Here is a 12,877-nt window from a genome sequence, read left to right as displayed (position 1 = left end):
GAAGTCGTTTTGGAGACAGGCCGTGGAGCAGAGCGGCTTGCACCTGTGACGTGGTACAGGGGTTTGTTTTCATGAGGGCTTTTGCCCTAGAGCAAAGCCAAAAGTGCCAGGTTGGCAACAGGATAAAGTGTTTCTATCGTGTTTGTTGGCAACTCGGCTTACAATGATTTTCTTCAGTCCGGAGATGCTTCTATGAGACTGTGATTTGAGAGAAAACAGAAAAAACACGTTCGCTGCATTGAGGATCAGGCAGGAATGACACCGGTAGAGAAAGGGTTCTGTACCTTGATGCTCCTTTACTTCAGATCCCACGTGCCACAGCCAGCATTCAGTTAAGTAACAGCCTTAGCAGTAACATTGACAATACATAGGACAGTGCAGGAAGTCACTCCTTTGGCTCAAAGTAGTTCCAGTTTGCTGCTGAGCAGTTGTTACAGAGAATCTCCAGCACATGGCTGAAAACAGTATAACCTTCACATCCTATGGTGGAAGAGGCCAGGAACAGATTGGCCGGGGAAATATAGATTGCACATCCCTTACGTAGTTCTGTTTCTTGTGCAGTTTGAAATGGCATCAGTATAACTTTGGTATTCATCTGAAGAAAGGCTTAGCTGGGAGAGCAGCTGGCAGTCACTGCTCATCCAACGTAAGCTCTGTCCAAAAAGGCATCAATTTCCAACATCTCCAATCAAAATTTGTTTGAAACAAAAATCAAACCAAACGTTTTCAAGTTTTTCATGTTGCAGCACATCCAAGATACAGTTGTGTTCTCACAGGGATGTTAATAACAGCAGTAACAATAAAATCACACCAAGAGACGATGAGGTACCATAGCAATGGTTGCACGGAAAGTCAAGATCATTTCAGAAAGGAGTGCTTTGGGAAGATTAGCTTTTAGAAACCTCTCCATTGCCCGGCCTAGACAAAGCCCTTCCAGTGGTTATAGTTTCCCCTTCTAAAGCAGAACATTATTTAGGATAATATTTATAGTAAGAACAGTCACCCACTGGAACTACCTCCCCAGGAACATGGTAGATGTGCCATCCCTGGAGGCATTCAAGGCCAGGCTGGATGTGGTTCTCAGCAACCTGATCATTGCAGGGAGGGGAGGGACCTTTGAAGGTCCCTTCCAACCCAAACTAGTCTATGATTCTACGACATAGTAGAGTTGATGCGACTGGACAGGGTGCTAGGTAACTTCACCTAGGCTCCCTTTCCCAGAGAAGGATGGACCAGATGATCTTTCGAGGTCCCTTCCAGCCTGGGCTAGTCTGTGGTTCTATGAACTTGGGGATACTGGGAGACTGAAGAGAGACATTTCTTCTTTGTGTGCCCACCACCACAGTCACAACCAGCATCTGTGTGATCATTCCTTTTGAAATCCACTAGAACCAATCATTACCCAAAGAGTAAGATGCTGACTTGCCTAAATGGGATTCACATGGGAGGGATGAATCACACATGAGGAAGCCTAAGAGTACTGAATACCAGAGAATCACATTAGGATGAAGAGGTTTTGTGAAGTCAGAGAGGACTCTATAATGGCCGATTACCTCCATGTGCAATTCTTATCAAATAGGCAATTACACAGTAAAATGACTCAGGTTGATTCAATGCATCATGAATACTACTATCACTAGTGCTAACACAGAGCAGATGTACTCACTCTGCAGCTAAAGCAAGAAACCTCTCCTTCCTGAAAAGCTTAATCACCATTTACATATGTCTGAACAAAACCCTGATCTTTTAGAAACTATATGCAGAACCGTAACCCTCCATGCGTATGTGTACATATATAAATGTATGGTTTTAGATGTTATCCATCTTTTATTTACCATAACAACTTGACCTAGGACCTATTTGATCTCCCTTTTTTTTTTTTTTACCCTTCTAAAGTACCCTGCCAAAAGATTATGTGCCTTTACAAACACAGTGATCAGGGATGAAGGGGGGGAAGTTTCAAGTACTTTCAAGAACATATACAACGTATTTCAAAAATAAACCCTAGCTTCCTCTTAACCAGTGGGTTTGGTGTGAAGGGACATTTGTGGACAGGACAGCTGATGAGAAACTTAACTGGCTCAAGCCAGCAACAAAATAATCCTGGTAATAGAGGGGCATAAACCCATATTTATCAGGATGTTGGGATGCCAATAAAATTACAGGATCTCACAATTTGTCTGAAAAGGATCTGCGAAAGAGAGAAGGGGCCATGGAATGAAAAATTCTTTTTCCCACACTGGTAAAAGCTATTTTCTTTCAGATATGCATCCTTGTCCCATCAAATATAGGTCCCTGCCATGCAGACATTTTACAGACTTACTGACATTTACCTACAAGTAATTCTGTTCCTGACACACAAACCTGTCTCCAAAAATCCCCTTCCTACACGTTCTGACACAACTAAACTCTACACAGAGCCTAGCATGGTGAGCATCTGGACACTGCTATGGCACCAAGAAAACCACTGCAGATTAATTTCAATTAACATTTATACTTTGGAAGAGTTTGTTGTAGCAATTATAAGGCATCCTTCTGGGGTCAAGTAGTCCATGTTAATACAGACCTTCAAAGCTGAAGTCATTCCTACTCATATTTTTTGCTAATACATAGAACAGTTTCATAAATACAATAGGCACAGACAGGATTTTTATAACCATCAATCTATCTTCAGTGTCAAACACAGCAGCTGCTTTATCCTCAGCAAAAACCTTTAGCATGGTTCTGTGGCTCAGTCTGCTGCCCCAAAGCACCTTGTTCTTCAGCTACAGCTGGAAGTACAGATTTGCCTTTCAGGATTCCAGGCAGCAACATTTTTTATGGGTTTATTTTTTGGTTTTTTTTTAGTTAATTCCTTTTTGATATCAGCTGCTTTTTCTCTGTGGGAAAGATACTATCTTCTTGACATGCAAAAGTCCACACTGCACATCAATATATGGAGAATGGAATGAAAGTGTATCAGCAACAATGCATTTGACCCAACCCACTATTTTTATCCCAGTCATGCAAACTTTGCCCATTATATACTAGGGCATGCTGCCTCCGTGTGGCAGCATATGCTTCAGACATTCTTTGTTCCTGCGTTTCATGCAACCTTGTGCGTGACTATAAATTTTGTAAATCAGTTTTGGAAAAGGAATAGAACCCGTACATTATTTCTGTGAGAAAGGGCAATATGGGGATGAAAAAAAAATTAATCATATTGATATCAGTGCTTTTCACTCAAATACTCACCAGGAATGCACAGTACAGTACAAAGGCTATATATATATATGTATGTATATATATATATATAAAAAGAATGCTTTCTCAAATGTTTATTACGTGATGAAAGAATAATATTTGATGAAAAATTCACATCCTGAACTTGATCAAAGGGGACTGCTGGCTCTTCAGGCCTAGTAGCTAAAAGCAAGACTGAAAGAGCTCTTCAAAAAATTACATAAAACTGTATCACATTCTTTTTTCAGTTCATATTTGGTTTGATTCAAACTTGACTAAAGACCATAAAAGTTGCTTTACCATTAGACCAGCTATCTGATTAAAGTAGCACTAACACTGTGTTATGGGTACAGGGATTTTACCATGACTAAAATGGAAATACTTTGTGAAATTGGTATATTTTCTTCCACACCACACTCACTTCCCCGAAGCCCCAACCTCCACCTACTTTATCAATGTTGTTAGATACAAGACCTAAAGAAGATAAAAAACAAGACAATTATTCTGGTGCCCATTTGTGTCTTTACATTTCAGTCTCCACCAGCTGACCACAAATGCATTCCACCTCACTGTGAAAAAGGTTGTCAGATGTAATTTCCAGACTGGAACGAAGAGACATGGTATGGCTGAAAGGGTTTTTTAAATCACCAATGCCATGATATTTAGGATCTCCCTGCTTTGGTTAAGATGTGTTATGATGCTTTTGTCAAATCTCAGTCTTACTGCATAAAATACACAGCGCAAGGAGGTGCTAAATTTATGGTGAGATTTGTTTAATTTTTCTTTTTTTTTTTTTTTAAGACAGTGCAAGGTCTAGAGACAGTGTGAGAATCTCATGGTTAGGGTGTTGCAGGGTGCTATGCCAATTTTAGCTTACATTTCATTGTATCTGCCCATCTCTGTTTGGTATCCAGCAAACAATCCTATTAGAAATTTTCCAAACGTCTGTGTGTTTTTGTCTCTGAGTACTGTCCATTTCAAAATTTGTCGAAGTATAAATTAGTAGCTATACATCTGTTGTTGTTGCTCTGTTTGAACCTGTTGCTGTCCTGACTGTTGTTGCGCTGGCTGTGCCTGGGGCTGCAAGACATCAGTCTGAGGCACTGACCTCCATGTCAGAGGATGTTGTTCTGTTATCTGGTTCCCTAGAGGAGCAATGGAGTTCACCAAGGTGGTCAGGTTTATAAAATGGGCCACAGACTGAGGATTAGCTGCCTCTGGCTGTGGCTGGATCTGAATGTCATTTTGGCGGTTGTGCAGCATGGCAGAACCACTGACAGTGTCAAACGTCACAGTGAGGATTGAGTTGTCCAGCTGTAGCTGGCGTTCAGGAGCTGTCAGATGGCCCACAGCCACGGGCTGGAGGTTTGTGAACTGGGTTCCAGCTGCCGTTGTAATGGGGGTAACAGTGATATTTGTCATCCCAACAGAACTGGAAGGAGCTGTGACACTTGGGTCACCAAGGGTCACCACCACCTGAGGAAAAACAGAAAGGTAACTCAGCCTTGTATCTTGCAGCTGACCACCATATATCAAGCATGAAGAAAGATCACCTGAGTGCTTGTGGGCTCAGATTGCTACTGCCAGCAAGAGATGTCATACACAGAGGGGAACATAGAAAGCTCGGAATATAACAACTTCCACAGAGAAATAAGAACATAATGGGAGGGAGGCATTTACAATATTCAAAACAAGCAGCCAAATTAACTTTCACACTTTCAGTCACAGGTTCACTCAGTAAGTGCTCCGGCAAACAAGGAGATGGTAACACCAAAATAAATAAAAACAAACATAAGGAGCTTAATGGTCCAACTCCTTGTTTTTTAAAAGTCCATGTTCACCTTCATATTACCACAATTTATCTTATTAGCTCTAGATGTTCCCATCACTTTTTTCTGTTTGCTATCAGGAGAAAAGAAGGGCTATCCCTCTAAGCAGGGCTGCTACCCATCACATTGCTACTGGAGCTCACCTGCTGGATGCTCTGGACAGCTGAATTAGTCTCATCTCCAACATTCCCTGTGAATTCACCTTCCTTCTCTGTGTATTGACTGAAGGCAGGGTCTTCAGGCACTTGAGCTTCCTCTTCCTCACCTGACTTTTGTTTTCGTTTCTGACCACGTTTAGGAGCTTTTATATGCTGTTTTCCTTCTGGTAATTCTCCCTGTTCCAAGGCTAACTCTGGCTAGAAAAACACGTTTTAACAGCACCCATGTTAACCAATGAAACAGATAACAGCTTGCATCTGCTTATACATGTTAAGCTGGGGCTGACTCTCTAAAAAAGCACATTTCTTGTCCATCAGCCTGTGCCCAGCTATGTTATGTACCAAAAAAGTAATGTCCCCACTTCACCCTTCAGTAGGCCAGGAACCTAGCTGCCGCCAGAATTCTGCAATAAGGAATTTACCTGAACAATCCCAATTGAGGAAGCATCAATGGTAGTAGTCTCTGGCAGCTGCTCTAAATCATCAATCCTCACTGACAGAATCTGTAGGCAAAGGGGTATCTGCTGGTTAACTGCAGCAGTTCAACAATGTTCAACAGTCAAACAATAAAGCAGTGCCCTAATAAATCCTGTCACAAAGCAAAAACGATGCAATCTAACATGTTACACATATCATTTAATACAAGCACATTAACCATGGTTTTAAAAAAGATAACCTTTTGGCATCTAATATTTTCCTTCTTGCTGAAAAACAGCAAAGTTTAAAGACGACAGTAGAAAAATATGTTGATTTTTATAGTCTAGATAGAACACAAGTGATAAATTCTACAGAAAACAATGTGTTTGAAAAAATATTATTTTAGCATTTCTATTTATAAACCTATCAACTGTGTCCTACTCCATTATTTGCAGCTGAATCTACAAATCCCAGCTTATCAAAGAACTGAAAAATATTGCCCTCTGCATTGCAGATATATAGCTGCATTTTTAATCAAAAAATGAATAAAGCAAGCTTTCTGTTAACTTCTTCCCCAGTCATCATGATAATAAAATGTTCATGGCAAAGCAATACTAATGATAGAAAAAAAAAGCCTCAAAGGGAATAGACAAGCCTCAGTCAACCTAATCAAGAAATGCTGAGGAGAAACACAATAGCTATTCAGAAATTTAAAACACAGAAAAGAACCCCTTTCGGTTAGACAAAACATGCCTCTAATCCAGATTCTCTGCAGTCAGCATTCATCTTTAATACTAAGAATTATTTTGTACCATCAGCAGATGCTGCCATCATGTCTCTATTCACCACCTCTTTCAGAGCACTTCTGAATACAGAGAACACAATGGGGAAAAAAGACTCAATTATACTCACTAAGGGATGAAGACAAAACAGGAAAAAATATACATTTAAGCTGGGGCAGCAAAAGAAAAGGGATTTAAATAATCAGAACAACTTCAACTTTAGGGGCTGACAATTGATATGTTTACTACTGAAACATAACATAATGAAAGGGCTGATTCAGTTAAGTGCATGCTTAACAGACACTTGCTAAAATGCCAAACTAACTCACCTCTGGATGTTTACGCCTCATATGTCGACTCATGGACGCTCTGGTAGAAACCTTTGTCCCACACAGCTGACAGCTCTGGGCTTCTACCTTATCATGAGTAAGCTGGATGTGCTTCTGCAGCATGTAATCAGTGACATATTTCTTATCACAGACTGAACATGTCCACTGTTTTCCTACTGGTGGCAGATGGAGGGAAACGCTGTTATCAACAGCCCCCAAAGATGAGGATTGTATTGTCAGCATCACAACAAGAACAATTTTATGTTGGTAACATGCTGTGTAACACTAGTTCCAAGACTGGCAAATCTACAGCAAGCCTAGGAACAAAATTAAGATACTGTCTTTGGATACTATTTGGAAGAGGGTTTACCTGTATGAATCAACTTATGAGTCTCCATTGTATTTCTTTCACTAAACGTCTTGCCACAAAGCTCACACATGAAATCTTTGATTCCTGCATGAAGAGCACATTTAGCATTCAGAGTGAAAACAGTTTAAGGTATCTGGGACAATTCCAAATTTCATATTACTAAAAAAATACTAAAGAAATAACAGCCAAATAAGAAGCACCAGTGCAGCTTCACCAGCTATTTTTATCTAAGCCATGCCACCATATCTGTCAGAAAATGAATCCAAAGGAAACTGATACGGGAAGTAAAATTTTGTTTTCATTTTCAGGAAAAGAGAACCTGAAGACTAACCTAAAACAAATCAAACACTCTAGACCTATCCTGGACTAAAGCAACCTCTCTTACAAAAGCAAAACACAAACCCATCTAAGCTATGTATTTTCATTGCATATCAGGTGGTCTTGGCTGACAAAAGGTCAAAATCTCACTTTTCAAAAAGCAGAATATGCATATTTTTTATTAGTTTTCCTCTTACTCCCAGACCATTCTACATTAAGAGTTCTTTCAGGAAGGATTTAACTGATTCAGTGCAACTTCTGTACATCTTTAGAGACCTCACCTGTGTGTCTTTTGTAATGCTTCAACATGTTGACTTTCTGTGCAAATTTTCGGTGACATTCCTTGCATTCATATTCTTTAATCCCTTTGTGAAGTTTCATGTGGTGACGAAGTGCATGTTTCGTCTTCATTCCTGTGAGACAAAGGGTACAGCGTGACAATTAGTCCATTGCTCCCACCTTAAAGGAGAACTTGGTATGAACATGTTGTTAACCAAAAGCTCTAAGATTGAATTTGCTGTGTGTCCACAACTGCATATTTTTAATTGTTTAGGTAGCAATGTACATTATCATCATTATTTTAATTCCAGGAAGAAAGCTCTGGAAAACATCTAAGTAACCACTGAGGAAGAAGCAAAACAGCAGGGACAAGCAAAGACAAGACACCATTAGAGATGTCAGACTTACTGCCTGCCACTAAAATACCAGTTCAGATTTGTTCAAGTTGTAACGCGAACAATTTGAAAAGTCAAAGCAACCTTGACTCTTTAAGCTCTTACAGAGAGAAATTACTCTATTTCTTAAGCCTGAAAACAACCTAGAATGGAAAAATTAACTTGTATTCACTTTTCTGCTGCAAATGTATTGGAACTCAGTCAGGCAAGGGCTCCTCCACCTGACAGAAGCAAATTTTATCAAAATCAATTTTGGCTTGCAGGCCATGAAACTGAATTGTATAAAATTAGGGACAGTTTATGCAACCATAAGGCTTTTGATTAATACAGATTCTACCTCTCAAATCTGCAGGATTTACAGAGTCCAAGGACCTTCCCAATATTCTAAGAATGGAAGTTTAATTCAGATATTCACCTGCTATTCAGTATCACAATTAATGGAAAATGAGGCATTAGACATACCTTTGCCACATTCTGCACACAAGTATTCTCGGATATTATCATGGACTCGCATATGTTCTTTTAACATGTCTTTTCTAGCAAATGATTTGCCACATTGCTCACAAGCATGACTTTTTACACCTTTAAAATAAATTTGAAAGACAACATAAACAAAAAAAATGTTAATGAAAAATGTGCATCTCCTAAAATCTGACTAATCTGGTGAATTAGAGGGCAACAGTCCACCTGTGCTGTCAACCACATCTTTCATGCATATTGTAGCCCAAACTAAACCAAAACACTTTGGAGGGAGAGAGAGAAAAACTGGCTTTTTGTGTGAAATCTTAAAACAAACAAATGAAAAGATAAAGCCTGGAGTAGGAACATACTGAATAGCATGAAATAATAATGAGCTGTAAAAAATGATTTTGCAATAGCAGTTTTCAGCCTATGTAATGTGAGAAGGTAGCATGGATAGGAGTTTGGGAAGAATAGAATTCAGAATTAGGGTTTGTAGCAGGTGAATCCTGCATATTAGTAATGAGGAACCTGGATTGTGTGCCTAGACCAAATACCTTCATTAATACTACCTGCTTTAGAAAAAAGCACAAATATAACATTTATCTTAACTTACAGTAAAAACATGTAACTTGCTTCCTCCTGAAAAACATAAGGCAGGCACTGGCAACAGAAAGTTCTTTTTAATACTGATAATAATAAAGAAACACAACATCTTTACCTGTATGTATAAGCTTATGTCTTTCCAGATTTCCTATACTGTTAAAGATCCTTCCACAGATTTCACATGGATGGATGTATCTGAAAACAGACACCAGAAACCATGATTCTTTTCTTGAGATAGAGGTGGTTTTCAGGCATTTCTGTTAGTAACTGCATGTAATTTAATAATATTTATTCCTACAAAAGTTCCTTGAAACATAATTTTTTTTTTAAAAATGAGGCTTAGGAAACCCGTAAGTTCACTGCAAGCCTGGAGCAGTCAGGCACTGCTAAATCTTCAAATGATACTCTTTAGAAAGTATTCGCCAAAATCATAGGTTTAGACTTTAGGAAGCCCAAACTGGAAGGCCATTAACTAAGCATCCGTTTGACGTGAACCATTAGTGATATATATTTAAAGCTTTTAGTAAGCATTTTAACACCCATTATACAGTTTCAGGTATTTTAGTACAGCCCAATTCTCTACAAGCATCAGGTGGCAGAGCCACTGTAACTTCAGAAAGATAGCTTCACTTATCAGTCCAACACATCATCTTACTTCTGCACATTAGGATCAGGCAGGTTTTCCCGATGAATGACCATGTGTGCATGGTAAGTTGCCTTCAAGGCAAAACGTCGATTGCAAATGCTACAGCCATAGCCTTTCTCCTTGTGCACGTCCATGATGTGCTTCAGATACTCCTTCCCTCTGCCGAAGGTCAACTGCAGAATGAACCAATAGTGAATGAAAGGGGAAAAATGTTCTTTGGAACAGCAACAATCTAGCAACACATTATGAGATCTAGAGTCAGAGCTAGGAGACAAATACCCTGTGTATCACTAGATGAAAAATCTGTGAAAGCTGGATTTAGGCTTGAACCCCTTTGGCCATTACAAGCACACTGCTACAGCACATTAGTTAACCCATTTGGAAAACTAGTCTGAGATGGTATCTCTGCTTCCTATGCTGCACAAATAGAAGACCTCCAATTACTTGTGCACTAAGGAACAGCCTTGGAGAGAGCCATGTCCAATCTCTACCAGCTGTCAAAGCAAGGATGCCACAGATGGGAAAAATGTCTTTTAGGCTCTAAGGGCATGGCAGGGGCATCTACTCTGCATAGTAAGCAATGGCACTAGCTCCAGAAGAGTTGGTATTTCTAGGCACTGCAGGCAGTGATTGTAGCTCAGCTCCTGGAAGAGCTACAACTACAACAGATAGGTGCTCCACTACTCGGCTCCCTGGGCTAAGTAACCCTGCGTATGCATATATGCTCCAACATCTCAGGAGAAAGGGCCATAATGGCACGATCTTTTGCTCTGATTTTAGAACTAGTCAGGCTATTTCTGACAGTGCTGCACAGCTTAGTGACAGTATATTTTGGGATGAGAAAAAAAATAAAGACAGAGAGTCTTAAAAAGCTCAGAAGAGATATTTTACTAAGACTCATCCATATGTTGTTCTCCTTTAGAGATGCGTGAACAGATATTTTCAGCCAAAAAGAGACTCCCTGTCTCATTACAGCTAATATTCATTTTCCACAGCTGCTGCCTTACACAACTGTTTGCTTCACAAACACCTGCAAATGTGCTAAAAGACCCAGTTCCAAAAAGAGCTTTGTCATCTGAATGGCACAATTGCCCTCATTTGGAAGCATACAATTTCATACAGTTTAAGGACCCATTAAGTGACAGGCATTAAATCAACACATTGAAAGCAAGCACGTAATTAACTTCTGTGATACCCATCTTCTTATGCCCAGTGACATAAGCTTAAAATCAGTTTGCACTTAAAACCAGTTCACGTATAGGAACAGAAAACTCAAGTATTATTATCTTCATGTCTTTAAAATGAAGGTAAGTTGAACACTTTCACAACATTAAGTGTAGACTGTGAAATAAGCTCTTAATTTCAAGGGGCCAAGTTACTGGTTTAAATACCAAAATTCTGCTGTCCCTATGTCAGTTTGGCTAGTTTTGCTGTTCTCAGTGGTTGCTATTGTATTCCCCCTGCCCCAGCACAGTGGGCTTGCCCACTAAGGGCACAGACTCCAAATGGGCCTTAAGGACTCCATTTTTCCCCATTACTACTTTCCAAAATGGCAAAAGCCATGCAGTATGAGGTTTAAAAAGTCTTCCTCTCTCAGCTGACGGCTGAGTAAAGTATGTTCCAGCAGTACTTCTAATATCACCCTGTTAGTAATGAAAGTAAGCCGTGAATAACCAGTGACACTTAACATAAGCAGCAGTCTTAATCCTCCAAATTAGATATCCACTCGAGGACCGCCTGATCTCATCAAAGTTAATCAGTTTGTGGACTGTATAATTCAGAAATGCTGTAACTATTTTAATTTGCATATAATTAAAGGATAGTGTAAGATCTGAATGTTCCTTTCTTTCTCCAGTTTTGCTTGCTTCCTTCCACACAGATAAATGTCTGTATTTGCATTTCTCAATTCAGCATTCACCTTACAAAATACCACCTCAAGTATTATGCTAGAGCATCAACTTCACGGATTAGAGGTAACAAGCACAGCAGAAGAGAGCAGACACGTGGACTGGCCTTCTGTTTGTGAACCCTTAATGTTACTTAAAATTCTGAATGATTTATGGACACCTCTACTCCCTCCCCCCATCCAAAACCAAGTTAATTTGAAAGTATTTAAAGCTACCTGGCACCTTTTGCAGCTATACTTGTGAGGCTCAGAATCTGCACTTTCATCAGAGTTGTCATCATTTTCCTCTGATGAGATTCCAATTTTACCAATAAACTCTTCTCTCTGGTGATCATCCATTAATGCTATGTCCTGTGTAGGGCAGGAAAGAATATTATGTTTTAATGGATTAAACTTCTATTTCAAAAGGTAACGCCTAGTAAGTTTTGTTGCCATGCAGCACTAGCAATTGCTGTAATATTATTTATTTAAAATACCCTCCTGACTCATTCAATTCAGATAAACAAAGTTTCGCTTCAATTCAGATAAACAAAGTTTCGCTGTCCTCCATGACTAAACAAGGAGAAACTGTTTATCCAAATAAATAATACTCTATTTTTTGTGTACAAACTGGGCATTGTAACAGGTTGTCCAGAAAGGTTGTGGAGTCTCCTTCCCTGGAGATACTCAAGATCCATCTAGACACAATTCCTGTGTATCTATGTGCTCTAGGTGACCCTGCTTTAGCAGGGAGGTTGGCCTAGATGACCTCTGGTGGTCCCTTCCAGCCTCAACCATTCTGTGATTCTGTGAACTTTAATGTAAGCAGAGACTGAACTGGTACAGTGTTACATCCATAAAAGCATCTTTTATGAGCACCACCAAGTAATACAATTCCCTTTTAATTAAATTCCTTACAACTCAGTGCTAACCTAGGGACATTAAAATTATCTAGGTTTGATTAAGCACTATTAATAAGGGTATTTTTGTGATTTAGAATACTTTGATAAAACCAGGTAAGAAACTTGATACATAGGCAGTTATGCTAGCATATACAAGAGAATCACAATCACTGGCATGGAAAGGGCAGGAACAATTAATTCTCGTTTGTTTTTTCCCTACAAAGACAGGGCATGACAGTAACCCTCAGCCCAACCAAACTACAACTAGAACATCTGTCTG

General features: G+C 39.5%; 2 protein-coding genes across 4 annotated transcripts in view; both read right to left on the bottom strand.

Annotated features, from left to right (window-relative positions):
* RIPK4 (receptor interacting serine/threonine kinase 4) overlaps positions 1-12,877 on the bottom strand; it is an 85,348-nt gene that overhangs the window by 56,446 nt on the left and 16,025 nt on the right. The gene's annotated exons all lie outside the window — the stretch shown is intronic.
* Positions 2,464-12,877, bottom strand: part of PRDM15 (PR/SET domain 15) — a 40,613-nt gene continuing 30,199 nt past the window's right edge. For 2 of the 3 annotated variants that reach the window (XM_061453525.1, XM_061453526.1), the window contains exons 16-25: positions 11,933-12,067; positions 9,820-9,983; positions 9,280-9,359; positions 8,562-8,681; positions 7,707-7,838; positions 7,108-7,191; positions 6,738-6,913; positions 5,632-5,712; positions 5,195-5,407; positions 2,464-4,698 (exon numbers count right to left, since the gene is read on the bottom strand). In XM_061453525.1, coding sequence (XP_061309509.1) covers positions 4,222-4,698; positions 5,195-5,407; positions 5,632-5,712; positions 6,738-6,913; positions 7,108-7,191; positions 7,707-7,838; positions 8,562-8,681; positions 9,280-9,359; positions 9,820-9,983; positions 11,933-12,067 — 1,662 coding nt within the window. In that variant the 3' untranslated portion in view covers positions 2,464-4,221. The remainder of the gene's footprint in view (positions 4,699-5,194; positions 5,408-5,631; positions 5,713-6,737; positions 6,914-7,107; positions 7,192-7,706; positions 7,839-8,561; positions 8,682-9,279; positions 9,360-9,819; positions 9,984-11,932; positions 12,068-12,877) is intronic. The other variant, XM_061453527.1, reaches the window with a different exon arrangement.

This window comes from Pezoporus flaviventris, unplaced genomic scaffold (genome assembly GCF_033815535.1).
Source record: "Pezoporus flaviventris isolate CSIRO_AGI_PZ_B2104156 unplaced genomic scaffold, CSIRO_AGI_Pfla_v1 ptg000015l, whole genome shotgun sequence".
NCBI lineage: Eukaryota > Metazoa > Chordata > Aves > Psittaciformes > Psittacidae > Pezoporus > Pezoporus flaviventris.
The sequence above is the reverse complement of the archived record's forward strand: the minus strand, read 5'-3'. Positions and strand labels throughout refer to the sequence as shown.